Source organism: Saimiri boliviensis, chromosome 20, assembly GCF_048565385.1.
Source record: "Saimiri boliviensis isolate mSaiBol1 chromosome 20, mSaiBol1.pri, whole genome shotgun sequence".
Classification (NCBI taxonomy): domain Eukaryota; kingdom Metazoa; phylum Chordata; class Mammalia; order Primates; family Cebidae; genus Saimiri; species Saimiri boliviensis.
Window position 1 is genome coordinate 30,871,677 of NC_133468.1, and position 12,387 is coordinate 30,884,063.

At 40.8% G+C, this 12,387-nt stretch overlaps 2 protein-coding genes across 2 annotated transcripts in view; one reads left to right on the forward strand and one right to left on the reverse strand.

Moving 5' to 3' along the window:
- The window catches only part of CYP3A5 (cytochrome P450 family 3 subfamily A member 5), a 32,582-nt gene extending 29,965 nt beyond the window's left edge, over positions 1-2,617 (reverse strand). Inside the window, exon 1 of the mRNA XM_010344853.3 lies at positions 2,419-2,617. Coding sequence (XP_010343155.2) covers positions 2,419-2,489 — 71 coding nt within the window. The 5' untranslated portion in view covers positions 2,490-2,617. The remainder of the gene's footprint in view (positions 1-2,418) is intronic.
- ZSCAN25 (zinc finger and SCAN domain containing 25) overlaps positions 1-12,387 on the forward strand; it is a 174,442-nt gene that overhangs the window by 124,035 nt on the left and 38,020 nt on the right. The window lies entirely within an intron of this gene.

The window sequence follows — 12,387 nt, forward strand, 5'->3', positions numbered from 1 at the left end:
TGCTTTCAGCTAAAAGACAGAGAGGGGCCTTCTAAAGTCCAGGTACCTTCCTGTTGATAGCAAAAGATGCAGTATGGCATATAAGTAAAGATAAAATGTCCCAGAGAGTTGTATTAAGACCTTGTTTACTCTTCTTTAGAGTTCAGCCTTTAAGGCCGTATAGGTTCCAAACATTGTGTAAAAATCCAGTGACTCATACTATGTAGTAAAACAGAATTGAGAAATTACATGAAGGGCGGGGCTTTGAGGACCCAGCAGGGACAGTTTGAGCAGGCCCAGTCACACATGTGGTCCCTGCCCCAGGATAGTTAGTGGAAGTGCACCGCCTGCCAACACCAGCGTGGCCTTGGGTTTTCCACTTCCGTTCCCTCCTTTGTTGTCACAGCCATGGCAAATCAACGATACTAATCTCTGCTCCTGAACTTTAAACAAGTTACGTGACCTCTCAGGTGAGGACAAGCTGTTGAGTTAATGTGTCAGCAGCATTGGCCCTGAGGAAAGTTCTTGGTGAGTGTCTAGATTCACATGGTACCATGTCAAGGCAGAGGGTGAGCTGGGCGAAGTCTTTAGTTTTTTTCCAGCTGTCCTCTGTTTGGTAGAGTAATGCTGCTTTTGGTTCCAATGAAGAGGCTAACAGAAAAGCCAGTCATCTGTTGTACATAATCGTGTTGGCCTAAGGGGGACATGGTCTACACTACAGTTTCTGAGTCCTGGGCTGCATCAGCATTGTCTAAGGCTAAGGTAGTGCCTGCCCGGCTGCCCAAATCTGTAGTGACAGCCCCACAACATGGCAGACTACACACAGAGTGACACAGATGGTGCCCCATGTCCAGGCTTGAAGCAGATGAGATGCCAACCTGTTTGCCCTTTGAGTGACCTCCACTGTGGGGCCAGGACCCATGAATATCTCTTTGGAGTTGTACCCTGAGAGCTGAGGAATATTTTCTCACTTCATACTGATCCTACCTGGATGCTTTTGCTATTATCAGTGGCTCACAGTCTTGCTTGCTTCCCTGCCCTGAGAGTGTAAGATTACCTGCTAAGCAGGTGTATTCAAAAAGGAGGTATTAAGCTGTCAGGCAGGTGTATTTAAAAAGACATATGCAGTCTTATCTTAGAGATATGCATTTGTGCATTAGACTCATATTCCTGACATTAGTCTGGAAAAGTGAGATAATTTTACCCACATTTATTTTCACAAATACTGAACTAACAGCCCTCTTATCATCCAGAAGGAACTTGCTGGAAATAGTCTATCTCCAAAAATTTCTGGTTTAAAAATGAATGAATTTAAACCATATCAATTCATTTAAAAATGTTAGAAAATGGAAACCATGTTGCCACAACTCATTGAATTCCTAAGTTTTCTGTGAAAGAGAGAAAATGAGGTTTATATTTTCTATTTTCATGTCATTGTGGTTCTCTCTTCTCTTAATAAAAGGCAACTTGAGGTAGAAGTCAGATGTGATGGGTCGAGCCTCCACTGCCCACAGTAGAAAGTAACTCTTCTCTCTACCTGCTCTAGGATTCCAGGAATCCCACCACCGAGAGGGTTCATCCTCCTGTACTGTGACATAAAGGGGAAAAAATGTGTAAAATCCCAATTGGCTTTCACAGCTCCTTTTTGGGCTGCTAGCAGATTCCCATTAAGTGAGAAACAAAGCTCTATATTAATTCTAGCCTCTGAGAGACTGGAGGAAAAAGATTAAAGCAAAGAATAAAACTTCAAAACTTTCTCGAAGTCTCCTTTGCTCTAGAGATTAATCATTTCAAGATAAATAGTTCTGTGTATGACAGGGTGGAGGATTGAGTCATAGAAGAGAGCAGATTTTCTAGGGTGTGGCATAGTAAAGAGGGAAGAACCAAGGGACAGCTTCCCGTAAGTTTTGGTGTTCCCTGGTGCCTTACGTAAATGATATCCTGGGGGGAAGGCAGGGGAGCAGGAACCACCAGGTCCAAGGGGACAATAGTTCTACACATCTCTCCCAGCAGACATAGAACCCAGAAAATGAAGATAATGAGACAAAAACCCAAGCTACTCCCTCCCGTTCCCAGAATCCCCAGAGCCTGGGAAGGGGATGAGGGTCACACTGGCTGTCATGTTCAGTAGTTTGTAATCAGCCTCTGCCGTGTTTTCATTGATCAGTTCAAATATAAGCTAATCAGATCATTCTCACCACCAAATGCTGTCCCTAAACTCTCCTAGTCACCAAAATTAGAAGGTGGATGAAAGAAATGCTTATTTATTCCTTCATAGAGCTGCGTAAGATCAATAATAGCTTCTGTGTGTTTGTAGCGTTCAACACTTAAGCTACGTCTCCTTGAACATCTGTTTTTATCTTCAAAGCAGATAAGGGAAAAGGGGCCTGATTAGCACCCCAATTCCAAGGAAACAGAGGAGCCTGGATAGTTACTCACAGATAGAGAAGCACCAGGCTGAGAGCCAGGAGAAGCCAGGTTTCCACTGCCAAATTTGGGATGAGGTCCATCACCACTTTTCTTCCTCGACTGTATCCTCTGAGTTTTCCTTTCAGTAGTGTGCTGCTGTTTGCTGGGCTGTGTGTCTGGCCCTTCCCTGCCCTGCACAGCAGTCATTCAGCCAGGCTGCTGAAATGTTTATGTGCTGGTGAAGGAGGCGGGGTTGCAGCTGTAACCAGTAGCAAAAGATTGCACACACCCCTTTGCTGACCTCCTGTGAGTTCACATTCTATGAGGAATCATAAACAACTTAATCAGTGTTATTGGAGAGTCCAAAGGTTCTAGGTTTTTATCAGAAACTCAAGTGGAGCCATTGGCATGAAATCTGTTAGATCTCCTTTCACTTGCCCTTGTCTCCATGGCTGTCCTCATTCCAGAATACTTGAAATCCATCCCAACAAGACATACCTACAGATGTGTACCCATGCAATAACCTCTGCCTGGAGTGTACCTGTGCCCCTTAGATGACTTCTATGCATCCTTCCAAGGCCAACCAGATATACCCCTTCTGTTAAAGTATTTCCTTACCAACCTCCTCATACAGATGTGACCATTTCCTCCTCTGGGTACCTCCTGTGCCCCTCACACAGTCCTATGGTCCTCTTTCCTCTCTGCCATTATTATGGGTTTCTGTGTCTGTTTCCCTTAGCAGAGGTTAGCTCCTCAAGGGCACAGTGTGTTATTTATTGTCATGACCCTGGTCCTTAGCAGAGTACTGTACACACAGTGGGTGGCCAGAAAGGTTGGTGGAGTTGCCTTGGGTGAGATTGCTGGGCCCCTGGGTGTCATCCCCTCTGACTCTGTGGTGATAGCAATAGACTAGTAATTGCTTGGGACTCAAATACAGTCAGCACTGCATCCCAACTAATGCAATTGGTCTTGTTCTGCAAAGGAAAATAATAGAAGGCATGTTCTGCCACTTACTTTCTCAGAAGGTAACTTAACATGAAGAGACTTACCTGTTGAGAGTTGTACTGATATGTCAAGCAAGATATTATGTATCAGAAGAACACTCAACCACTGTGTGCCTCTCATCTATTCATTCCTGTATTAAAGCATTCATCATGTATTTTAAAAGCTGTGCTCCTAGTACTTAGGGTACAAAATTTACTAATGCCTAGACATTAGCTCAATTGGTTTGATCTGTAGGTCTCACAAGTAAGTGAGAGCATGCAATGTCTGTCTTTCTGTACCTGCCTGATTTCAACTTAACATAATGACCTCCAGATCCATCCATGTTGTTACAAATAACAGGACCTCATGCCTTTTTCATGGCTGAATTGCCCTCTATTGTGGAGTACTTTCTTATTCTTCCATCTGTTGATGGACACTTAGGTTGCTTCCAAGTCTTGGCATTTGGGAATAATGGCTATTGTGAACATGGGAGTGAAGATGTCTCTTCAATATACTGATTTCCTTTCTTCCAGGTATATACCCAGCACTGGAATTTCTGGATCTTAGAGTATCTCTATTTTTAATTTTTTGAGGAAACGCCAAACTGTTCTCTATAATGGTTGTAGTAATTTACACCAACAGTGTGCAAGGGTTCCCTTTTCTCCACATTCTCACTGGCAATTGTTATTGCCTGTCTTTTGGATAAAAACCATTTTGGCTGGGGTGAGATGATGTCTCATTGTAGTTCTGATTTGCATTTCTCTGATGGTCAGTGATGTTAAGCACCTTTTCATATGCCTATTTGGCAATTGTATGTCTTCTTTTGAGAAGTGTCAAAGAAATCTTTGCCCATTTTTTGATTGGATTATTAGACTTTTTCCTACAGAGTTGTTTGAGCTCTCTATATATTCTGGCTATTAATCTGTCGTCAGAGTGTTAGTTTGAAAATATTTTCTCCCATTCTTCGTTTTGTTGATTTGCTTTCATCATGGCGCAAAAGCTTGTTAACTTGATGTGATTCCATTTGTCCATTTTTGCTTTGGTTGCCTGTGCTTGTGGGGTCTTACTTTAGAAATTTTTGCCCAGATCAGTGTCCTGAAAAGTTTCCATAATGTTTTCTTGTGGCAATTTCATCATTTAGGTCAAATTTCAGTCTTTTTTTAATGTTTCTATTTTTATTTTCCTTTTTAAAAATTGTACTTTAAGTTCTGGGGTACATGCATATTTGTTGTGTAGGTATACATATGCCATGGTGGTTGGCTGCGTTCATCACCCCGTCATCCACATTAGTTATTGCTCCTAATACTATCCCTTCCCTAGCCCCCCACCCCTTGACAGGCCCCGGTGTGTAATATTCCCCTTCCTGTGTGTATGTGTTCTTATTGTTCAGCCCCCACTTATGAGTGAGAACATGTGGTGTTTGGTTTTCTGTTCTTATGTTAGTTTGCTGAGAATGATAGTTTCCAGCTTCATCCATGTCCCTGCAAAGGACATGAACTCATCCTTTTTATGGCTGCATAGTATTCCATGGTATAAATGTGCCACTTTTTAAAAATCCAGTCTATCATTGATGGGCATTTCGGGTGGTTCCAAGTCTTTGCTATTGTGAATAGTGTTGCAATAAACATACTTGTGCATGTGTCTTTATAATGGAATGGATTATAATACTTTGGGTATATATATATATACCCAGTAATGGGATTGCTGGATCAAATGGTATTTCTGGTTCTAGAACCTTGAGGAATTACCACACTGTCTTCTACAATGGTTGAACTAATTTATACTCCCATCAACAGTGTAAAAGCGTTCCTATTTCTCCACATCCTCTCCAGTATCTGTTTTATCCTCACTTTTTAGTGATCACCATTCTAACTGGCATGAGATGGTCTCTCAATGTGGTTTTGATATGCATTTCTCTAATGATCAGTGATGATGAGCATTTTTTCATGTCTTTTTTGGCTACATAAATGTCTTCTTTATTTTTTTTTTTGAGACAGAGTTTCGCTCTTGTTACCCAGGCTGGAGTGCAATGGTGCGATCTCGGCTCACTGCAACCTCTGCCTCCTGGGTTCAGGCAATTCTCCTGTCTCAGTCTCCTGAGTAGCTGGGATTACAGGCACACACCACCATACCCAGCTAATTTTTTGTATTTTTAGTGGAGACGGGGTTTCACCATGTTGACCAGGATGGTCTCGATCTCTTGCCCTCGTAATCCACCCACCTTGGCCTCCCAAAGTGCTGGGATTACAGGCTTGAGCCACCGCGCCCGGCCCATAAATGTCTTCTTTTGAGAAGGGTCAGTTCATGTCCTTTGCCCACTTCTTGATGGGGTTTTTTCCTGTAAATTTTTAAAAGTTCTTTGTAGATTCTGGATATTAGCCCTGTGTCAGATGGGTAGACTGCAAACATTTTCTCCCATTCTATAGGTTGCCTGTTCACTGTGATGACAGGTTCTTTTGCTGTGCAGAAGCTCTTTAGTTTAATTAGATCCCATTTGTCAATTTTGGCTTTTGTTGCCATTGCTTTTGGTGTTTTAGTCATGAAGTCTTTGCCCATGCCTTTGTCCTGAATGCTATCGCATAGGTTTTCTTCTAGGGTTTTCATGGTTTTAGGTCTTAAATTTAAATCTTTAATACATCTTGAGTTAATTTTTGTATAAGGTGTAAGGAAGGGATCCAGTTTCAGCTTTCTGCATATGGCTAGCCAGTTTTCCCAACACCGTTTATTAAACAGGGAATTCTTTCCCCCTTGCTTGTTTTTGTCAGTTTTGTCAAAGATAAGATGTTTATAGATGTGTGGCATTATTTCTGAGGCCTCTGTTTTGTTCCATTGGTCTATATATCTGTTTTGGTACCAGTACTCTGCTTTTTTGATTACTGGAGCCTTGTTTTATAGTTTGAAGTCAGGTAGCATGATGCTGCCCGCTTTGTTTTTTGCTTAGAATGGTTTTGGCTCCCCGGGCGCGGTGGCTCAAGCCTGTAATCCCAGCACTTTGGGAGGCCGAGGTGGGTGGATCACGAGGTCAAGAGATCAAGACCATCCTGGTCAACATGGTGAAACCCCGTCTCTACTAAAAATACAAAAAAAAAAATTAGCTGGGCATGGTGGTGCGTGCCCGTAATCCCAGCTACTCAGGAGGCTGAGGCAGGAGAATTGCCTGAACCCAGGAGGCGGAGGTTGCGGTGAGCCGAGATCACGCCATTGCACTCCAGCCTGGGTAACAACAGTGAAACTCTGTCTCAAAAAAAAAAAAAAAAAAAAAAAAAAGAATGGTTTTGGCTCTGCAGGCTCTATTTTCGTTCCATATAAAATTTAAGGTGTTTTTTTTTTTTTTTTTTTCCAATTCTATAAAGAAAGTCAGTGTTAGCTTGATGGGGATCACATTGAATTTATAGATTACTTTGGGCAATATGGCCATTTTCACAGTATTGATTCTTCCTAACCATAGCATGGAATGTTTTTCCATCTGTTTATGTTCTCTTATTTCCTTTAGCAGTGGTTTGTAGTTTTCCTTGAAGAGGTACTTCACATCCTTATATTCCTAGATGTTTAGTTCTCTTCATAGCAGTTGTGAATGGGAGTTGATTCATGATTTGACTGTTGGTTTGTCTGTTATTGGTGTATTGGAATACTTGTGATTTTTGCACATTGATTTTGTCTCCCGAGTCTTTGCTGAAGTTGCTTATCAGCTTAAGGAGATTTTGGGCTGAGATGATGGGGTCTTCTAAATATACAATCACGCCATCTGCAAATAGAGACAATTTGACTTCCTCTTTACCTATTTGAATGCCTTTATTTCTTTCTCTGGTCTTCTTTTTTAGTTTTGTCTTTACCAGGTTTTGGTATTAGGATGATGTTGACCTCATAAAATGAGTTAGGGAGGATTCTCTATTTTTGTATTGTTTGGAATAGTTTCAGAAGGGATGGTACTAGCTCCTCTTTGTACCTCTGGTAGAATTTGGCTGTGAACTCATCTGGTCCTGGACTTTGGTTGGTAGGCTATTAATGGCTATCTCAATTTCAGACCTTATTATTGGTCAATTCAGGGATTCAGCTTCTTCCTGGTTTAGTCTTGGGAAGGTGTAAGTGTCCAGGAATTTATCCATTTCTTCTAGATTTTTGGTTTTATTTGCATAGAGATGTTTATAGTATTCTCTGATGATGGTTTACATTTCTATGGGATCAGTAGTGATATTACCTTTATCATTTTTTTTATTGCATCTATTTGATTCTTCTCTCTTTTCTTCTTTAGTAGTCTGGCTAGTGGTCAATCTATTTCGTTGATCTTTTCAGAAAACCAGCACTGAATTCATTGATTTTTTGAATAGTTTTTTTGTGTCTCTGTCTCCTTCAGTTCTGCTCTGATCTTAGTTATTTCTTGTCTTTTGCTGGCTTTTGAATTTGTTTTTGCTTCTCTAGTTCATTTAATTGTGACATTAAGGTATCGATTTTAGATCTTTCATGCTTTCTCTTGTGGATATTTAGTGCTATTAATTTCACTCTACACACTGCTCTAAATGTGTCCCAGAGATTCTGGGACATTGTATCTTCGTTCTCATTTGTTTCAAAGAACATGTTTAATTGTGCCTTCATTTTTTTATGTATCCAGCAGTCATTCAGGAGCAGGTTGTTCAGTTTCCATGTAGTTGCATGGTTTTGAGTGAGTTTTTTGTTTGTTTCTTTGTTTTTTGATACGGAGTCTTGCTCTGTCGCTAGGTTGGAGTTTAGTGACACAATCTCAGCTCACTGCAACCTCTGCCTCCCAGGTTCAAGCCATTCCCCTGCCTCAGCCTCCTGAGTAGCTTGGACTACAGGCATGTACCACCATGCCTGGCTAGTTTTTTCATAGTTTAGTAGAGATGGGGTTTCACCATGTTGACCAGGATGGCCTTGATCTCCTGACCTCTTGATCCACCCACCTCAGTCTCCCAAAGAGCTGGGATTACAGGCATGAGCCACTGCACCCTTGAGTGAGTTTCTTAATCCTGAGTTCTAATTTGATTGCACTGTGGCCTGAGAGACTGTTTGATTTTTGTTCTTTTGCATTTGCTGATGAGTGTTTTACTTCCAATCATGTTGTCAATTTTAGAATAAGTGCAGTGTGGTGCTGAGAAGAATGTATATTCTGTTGATGTTGGGTGGAAAGTTCTGTAGCTTTCTATTAGGTCTGCTTGGTCCAGAGCTGAGTTTATGTCCTGGATATCCTTGTTAATATACTGTTTCATTGATCTGTCTAATACTGCCAGTGGGGTGTTAAAGTCTCCCACTATTATTGTGTGGGAGTGTAAGTCTCTTTTTAGGTCTCTGAGAACTTGCTTTATGTATCTGGGTGCTCCTGCATTGGTGGCATAAATATTTAGGATAGTTAGTTCTTCTTGTTGCATTGAGCCCTTTACTATTATGTAATGCCTTCCTTGTCTCCTTTGATCTTTGATGGCTTAAAGTCTATTTTATGAGAGACTAGGACTGCAACCCTTGCTTTTTTCTTTCCTTTCCATTTGCTTGGTAAATCATCCTCCATCCCTTTATTTTGAGCCTATGTGTGTCTTTGCATGTGAGATAAGTTTCCTGAATATAGCACACCAGTGCATCTTGACTCTTTATCCAGTTTGCCAGTCTGTGTCTTTTAATTGGGGCTATCAGCCCATTAACATTTAAGGTTAATATTGTTATATGTGAATTTGATCCTGCCATTATGATGTTAGCTGGATATTTTGCCCGTTAGTTGGTGCAGTTTCTTCCTAGCGCTCATGGTCTTTACAATTTGGTATGTTCTTGCAGCAGCTGGTACCCGTTGTTCCTTTCCATTTTTAGTGCTTCCTTTGGGAGCTCTTGTAGGGTGGGCCTGGTGCTGACAAAAAATCTCTCCTTTAGCTCAGAGAAGTTTGTTATTACCCACTTTCTGAAGCCTGCCTCTGTCAATTCATAAAACTCAGTCTCCATCCAGTTTTGTTCCCTTGCTAGCAAGGAGCTGTGATCCCTCAGTTAGCAATGTGGAAATCCACCTGCCTTCTGCATTGATCTTGCTGGGAGCTGCACACCAGGGCTATTCCTATTCTGCGATCTTTCCTGTGGACTCTTTCTTTTTTAGAGACAGATTCTTACTCTGTTGCACAGGCTGGGGTGCATTGGCATTATCTTGGCTCACTGCAACCTCCACCTCCCGGGTCCAAGTGATCCTCCCACCTCAGCCTCCTGAGTAGCTGGGACTACAGGCATGCACCACTATGCCCAGCTGACTTTTGTATTTTTTGGTAGAGGTAGGGTTTTACCATGTTGGTCAGGCTGATCTCAAACTCCTGACCTCAAGTTATCCACCTACCTTGGTTTCTCAAAATGCTGGGATTACAAGCATGAGCCACTGTGCTCAGCCAGATTTCAGTCTTTAATCCACCTTAATTTGATTTTTGTGTCTGGTGAAATATAGGGGTCTAGTGTCATTCTTCTGCATATTGATATTCAGCTTTCCCAGCACCATTTATTGAAGAGACCTTCTTTTCCCAAGTGTATGTTCTTGGCAATATTGTCGAAAATGAGTTCACTGAAGATGTGTGGATTTGTTTCTGGGTTTTCTATTGTATTTCATTGGTCTGTGTGTCTGTTTTTATACAAGTATCATGCTGTTTTGGTTACTGTACCTCTGTAGCATAATTTGAAATTGGGTAATATGATTTCTCAAGTTTTGTCCTTTTTATTGAACATAGCTTTGGCTATTCTGGGTCTTTTGTAGTTCCATCTGAATTTTAGGATTTTAAAATCTGTTTCTTTGAAGAATGGCATTGGCATTTTGAGGGATTGCATTGAATCTGTACATTGCTTTGGGTAGTTGGACATTTTTAATATCGATTCTTACAATATATAAACATGGAATATCCTTTTTGTGTCTTCAATTTCTTTCATCAGTGTTTTACAGTATTCATTGTAGAGATCTTTCTCTTCTTTGATTAATTCCTAGGTATTTAATTTGTGGCTATTGTAAATGGGGTTACTTTTTAAATTTTTGCCAGATTGTTCACTATTGGCAGATAGAAATGATACTGATTTTTGAATGTTGATTTTGTATTCTGCAAATTTACTGAATTTGTATATAAGTTCTAATCGTTCTTTGGTGGAATCTTTAGGTTTTTCCAAATATCATTTGGAAATTGTTTGGAAATCATTTGGAAATATCATTTGGAAATCATTTTCAAATATCATTTCCAAACATTACTTGGAAATCATTTGAACAGTTTCTTGCTTTCTGGCACAAAATGTATCCTAGGCTTATCTTGAACATTCTTAATCCTAGCCCTGCAATCAGCCATTTCTCTGAAGAGCTCTGGTTCCCTTTAGTGCAAAATGGTATTCATAAGCCAACATCTAGGCACTAAGTGTGCTCATTGCTATTGAAATGTCATTGTTACCTAGCCTTATCAGTGGAGAGAAGTAGGGAACGTATGTTTTTTGTACACACACATACATACATTTATGTCTATATCATCTGTTATCTTTTATCTATCTAGAAGGATATGAATATACACGGATACATTCATTTCAATCTAATTTCATAGGATTCATGCTAGTTTTCTCCCTTTCTGAATCCATGACTCCCTTCTGCAAAGGTGAGAAGACTGGCTTCCATCATCCTTAATATATTTACTTATTTGATCAATCCCCTTTGTGTAGCCAGCTCTTACCCATCCCCTCCCACTCATAGATGCCCTTCTCTCCTCGCTTGGGTTCTGTAGGCCCTATTTAGGCTCTAGCTGTTGCTGGCCACCCCTCTGGGTGGACCCCTTCTCTGCTTGCTTGGACTCCCATACCCTGGCCAGGCTGTCTCTCCACAAGAACATCTACTTGGTCCTCACCTTACTTGGTTTCTGACTTGGAGACCCCATGACTCTCTCTTCTCTACCTTAATGTGTGGCCACTGTCTGGCTGCCACCCACCTAGTGGCTTTTGGACTAAATTCTTCAGAAAGGGAAAGTAAAGGAAGGAATAGGAAAAGAAAAGGAATGAATGCTTTTAGCCTTGTTGCCCAGTCAATTGGCCAACTGACTCCCTTTTATTAAGTGTTCATTGTATTAAGGCAGGAGTTGAGGATGGAATGCAGGAGGTGTAAGAAAACGTGTTTCCTTCTCCCAGAAATATCAGGGGAGCTGGGCTGAAAACATTAACTCAAAACTAATACTATAGTAAGAGCTTCAGTTGTATGTTACAAAATATATTTTGAGATGGAGTCTCACTCTGTCACCCAGGCTGGAGTGCAGTGCTGTAATCTTGGCTCACTGCAACCTCCACCTCCCAGGTTCAAGTGATTCTCCTGCCTCAGCCTCCTGGGTCGCTGAGATTACAGGCACATGCCACCACACACAGTTAATTTTTGCATTTTTAGTAGACATGGGTTTCACCACTTTGCCCAGGCTGGTCCCGAACTCCTGACTTTAGGTGATCAAAGTGCTGGGATTACAGGTGTGAGCCACTGTGCCCAGTCAAAAAAGGCATAATTAAACTGTGAATGTTCTTTCTAAATAATGGGCAAAGACACAGTGGATTAACTTCCACCTATGTTAGTAATCAAATTTGAGTTCTGACAAAGGCCCCACACCAACAGTGGTTACAATGATCAAAAATATTTACTTGTTGGTTCTCAGTTATTCACTTCTATAGATTTCTCCTTAATGTGCAGGAAAGCATGCAATAATACTTTTGTAAAGAGATTTTTATTTATTTGCTTAATATAAAACTTTTCATAGAATACTCCTGATAAAATATCTCATATAAATATCACGGTTAGAGTCATAAAAATAATTCTTATTTTCATTAATAATTATGGATGAAATTATTGAGAAATGTTTATTCTCTTAGAGTGCAGAAGGAGTTAATGGTGCTAACTGGGGGTGATGGAGATAGTCCTATGAGAAGCAGAGAAGCCAAATCTAGGTCATCCCTTTCATATTACCAACTGTAACACTCTACACGGTCAGTGAGATAGCTCAATGCATGTACATAATCCCCAGTTATTTATGCAGTACA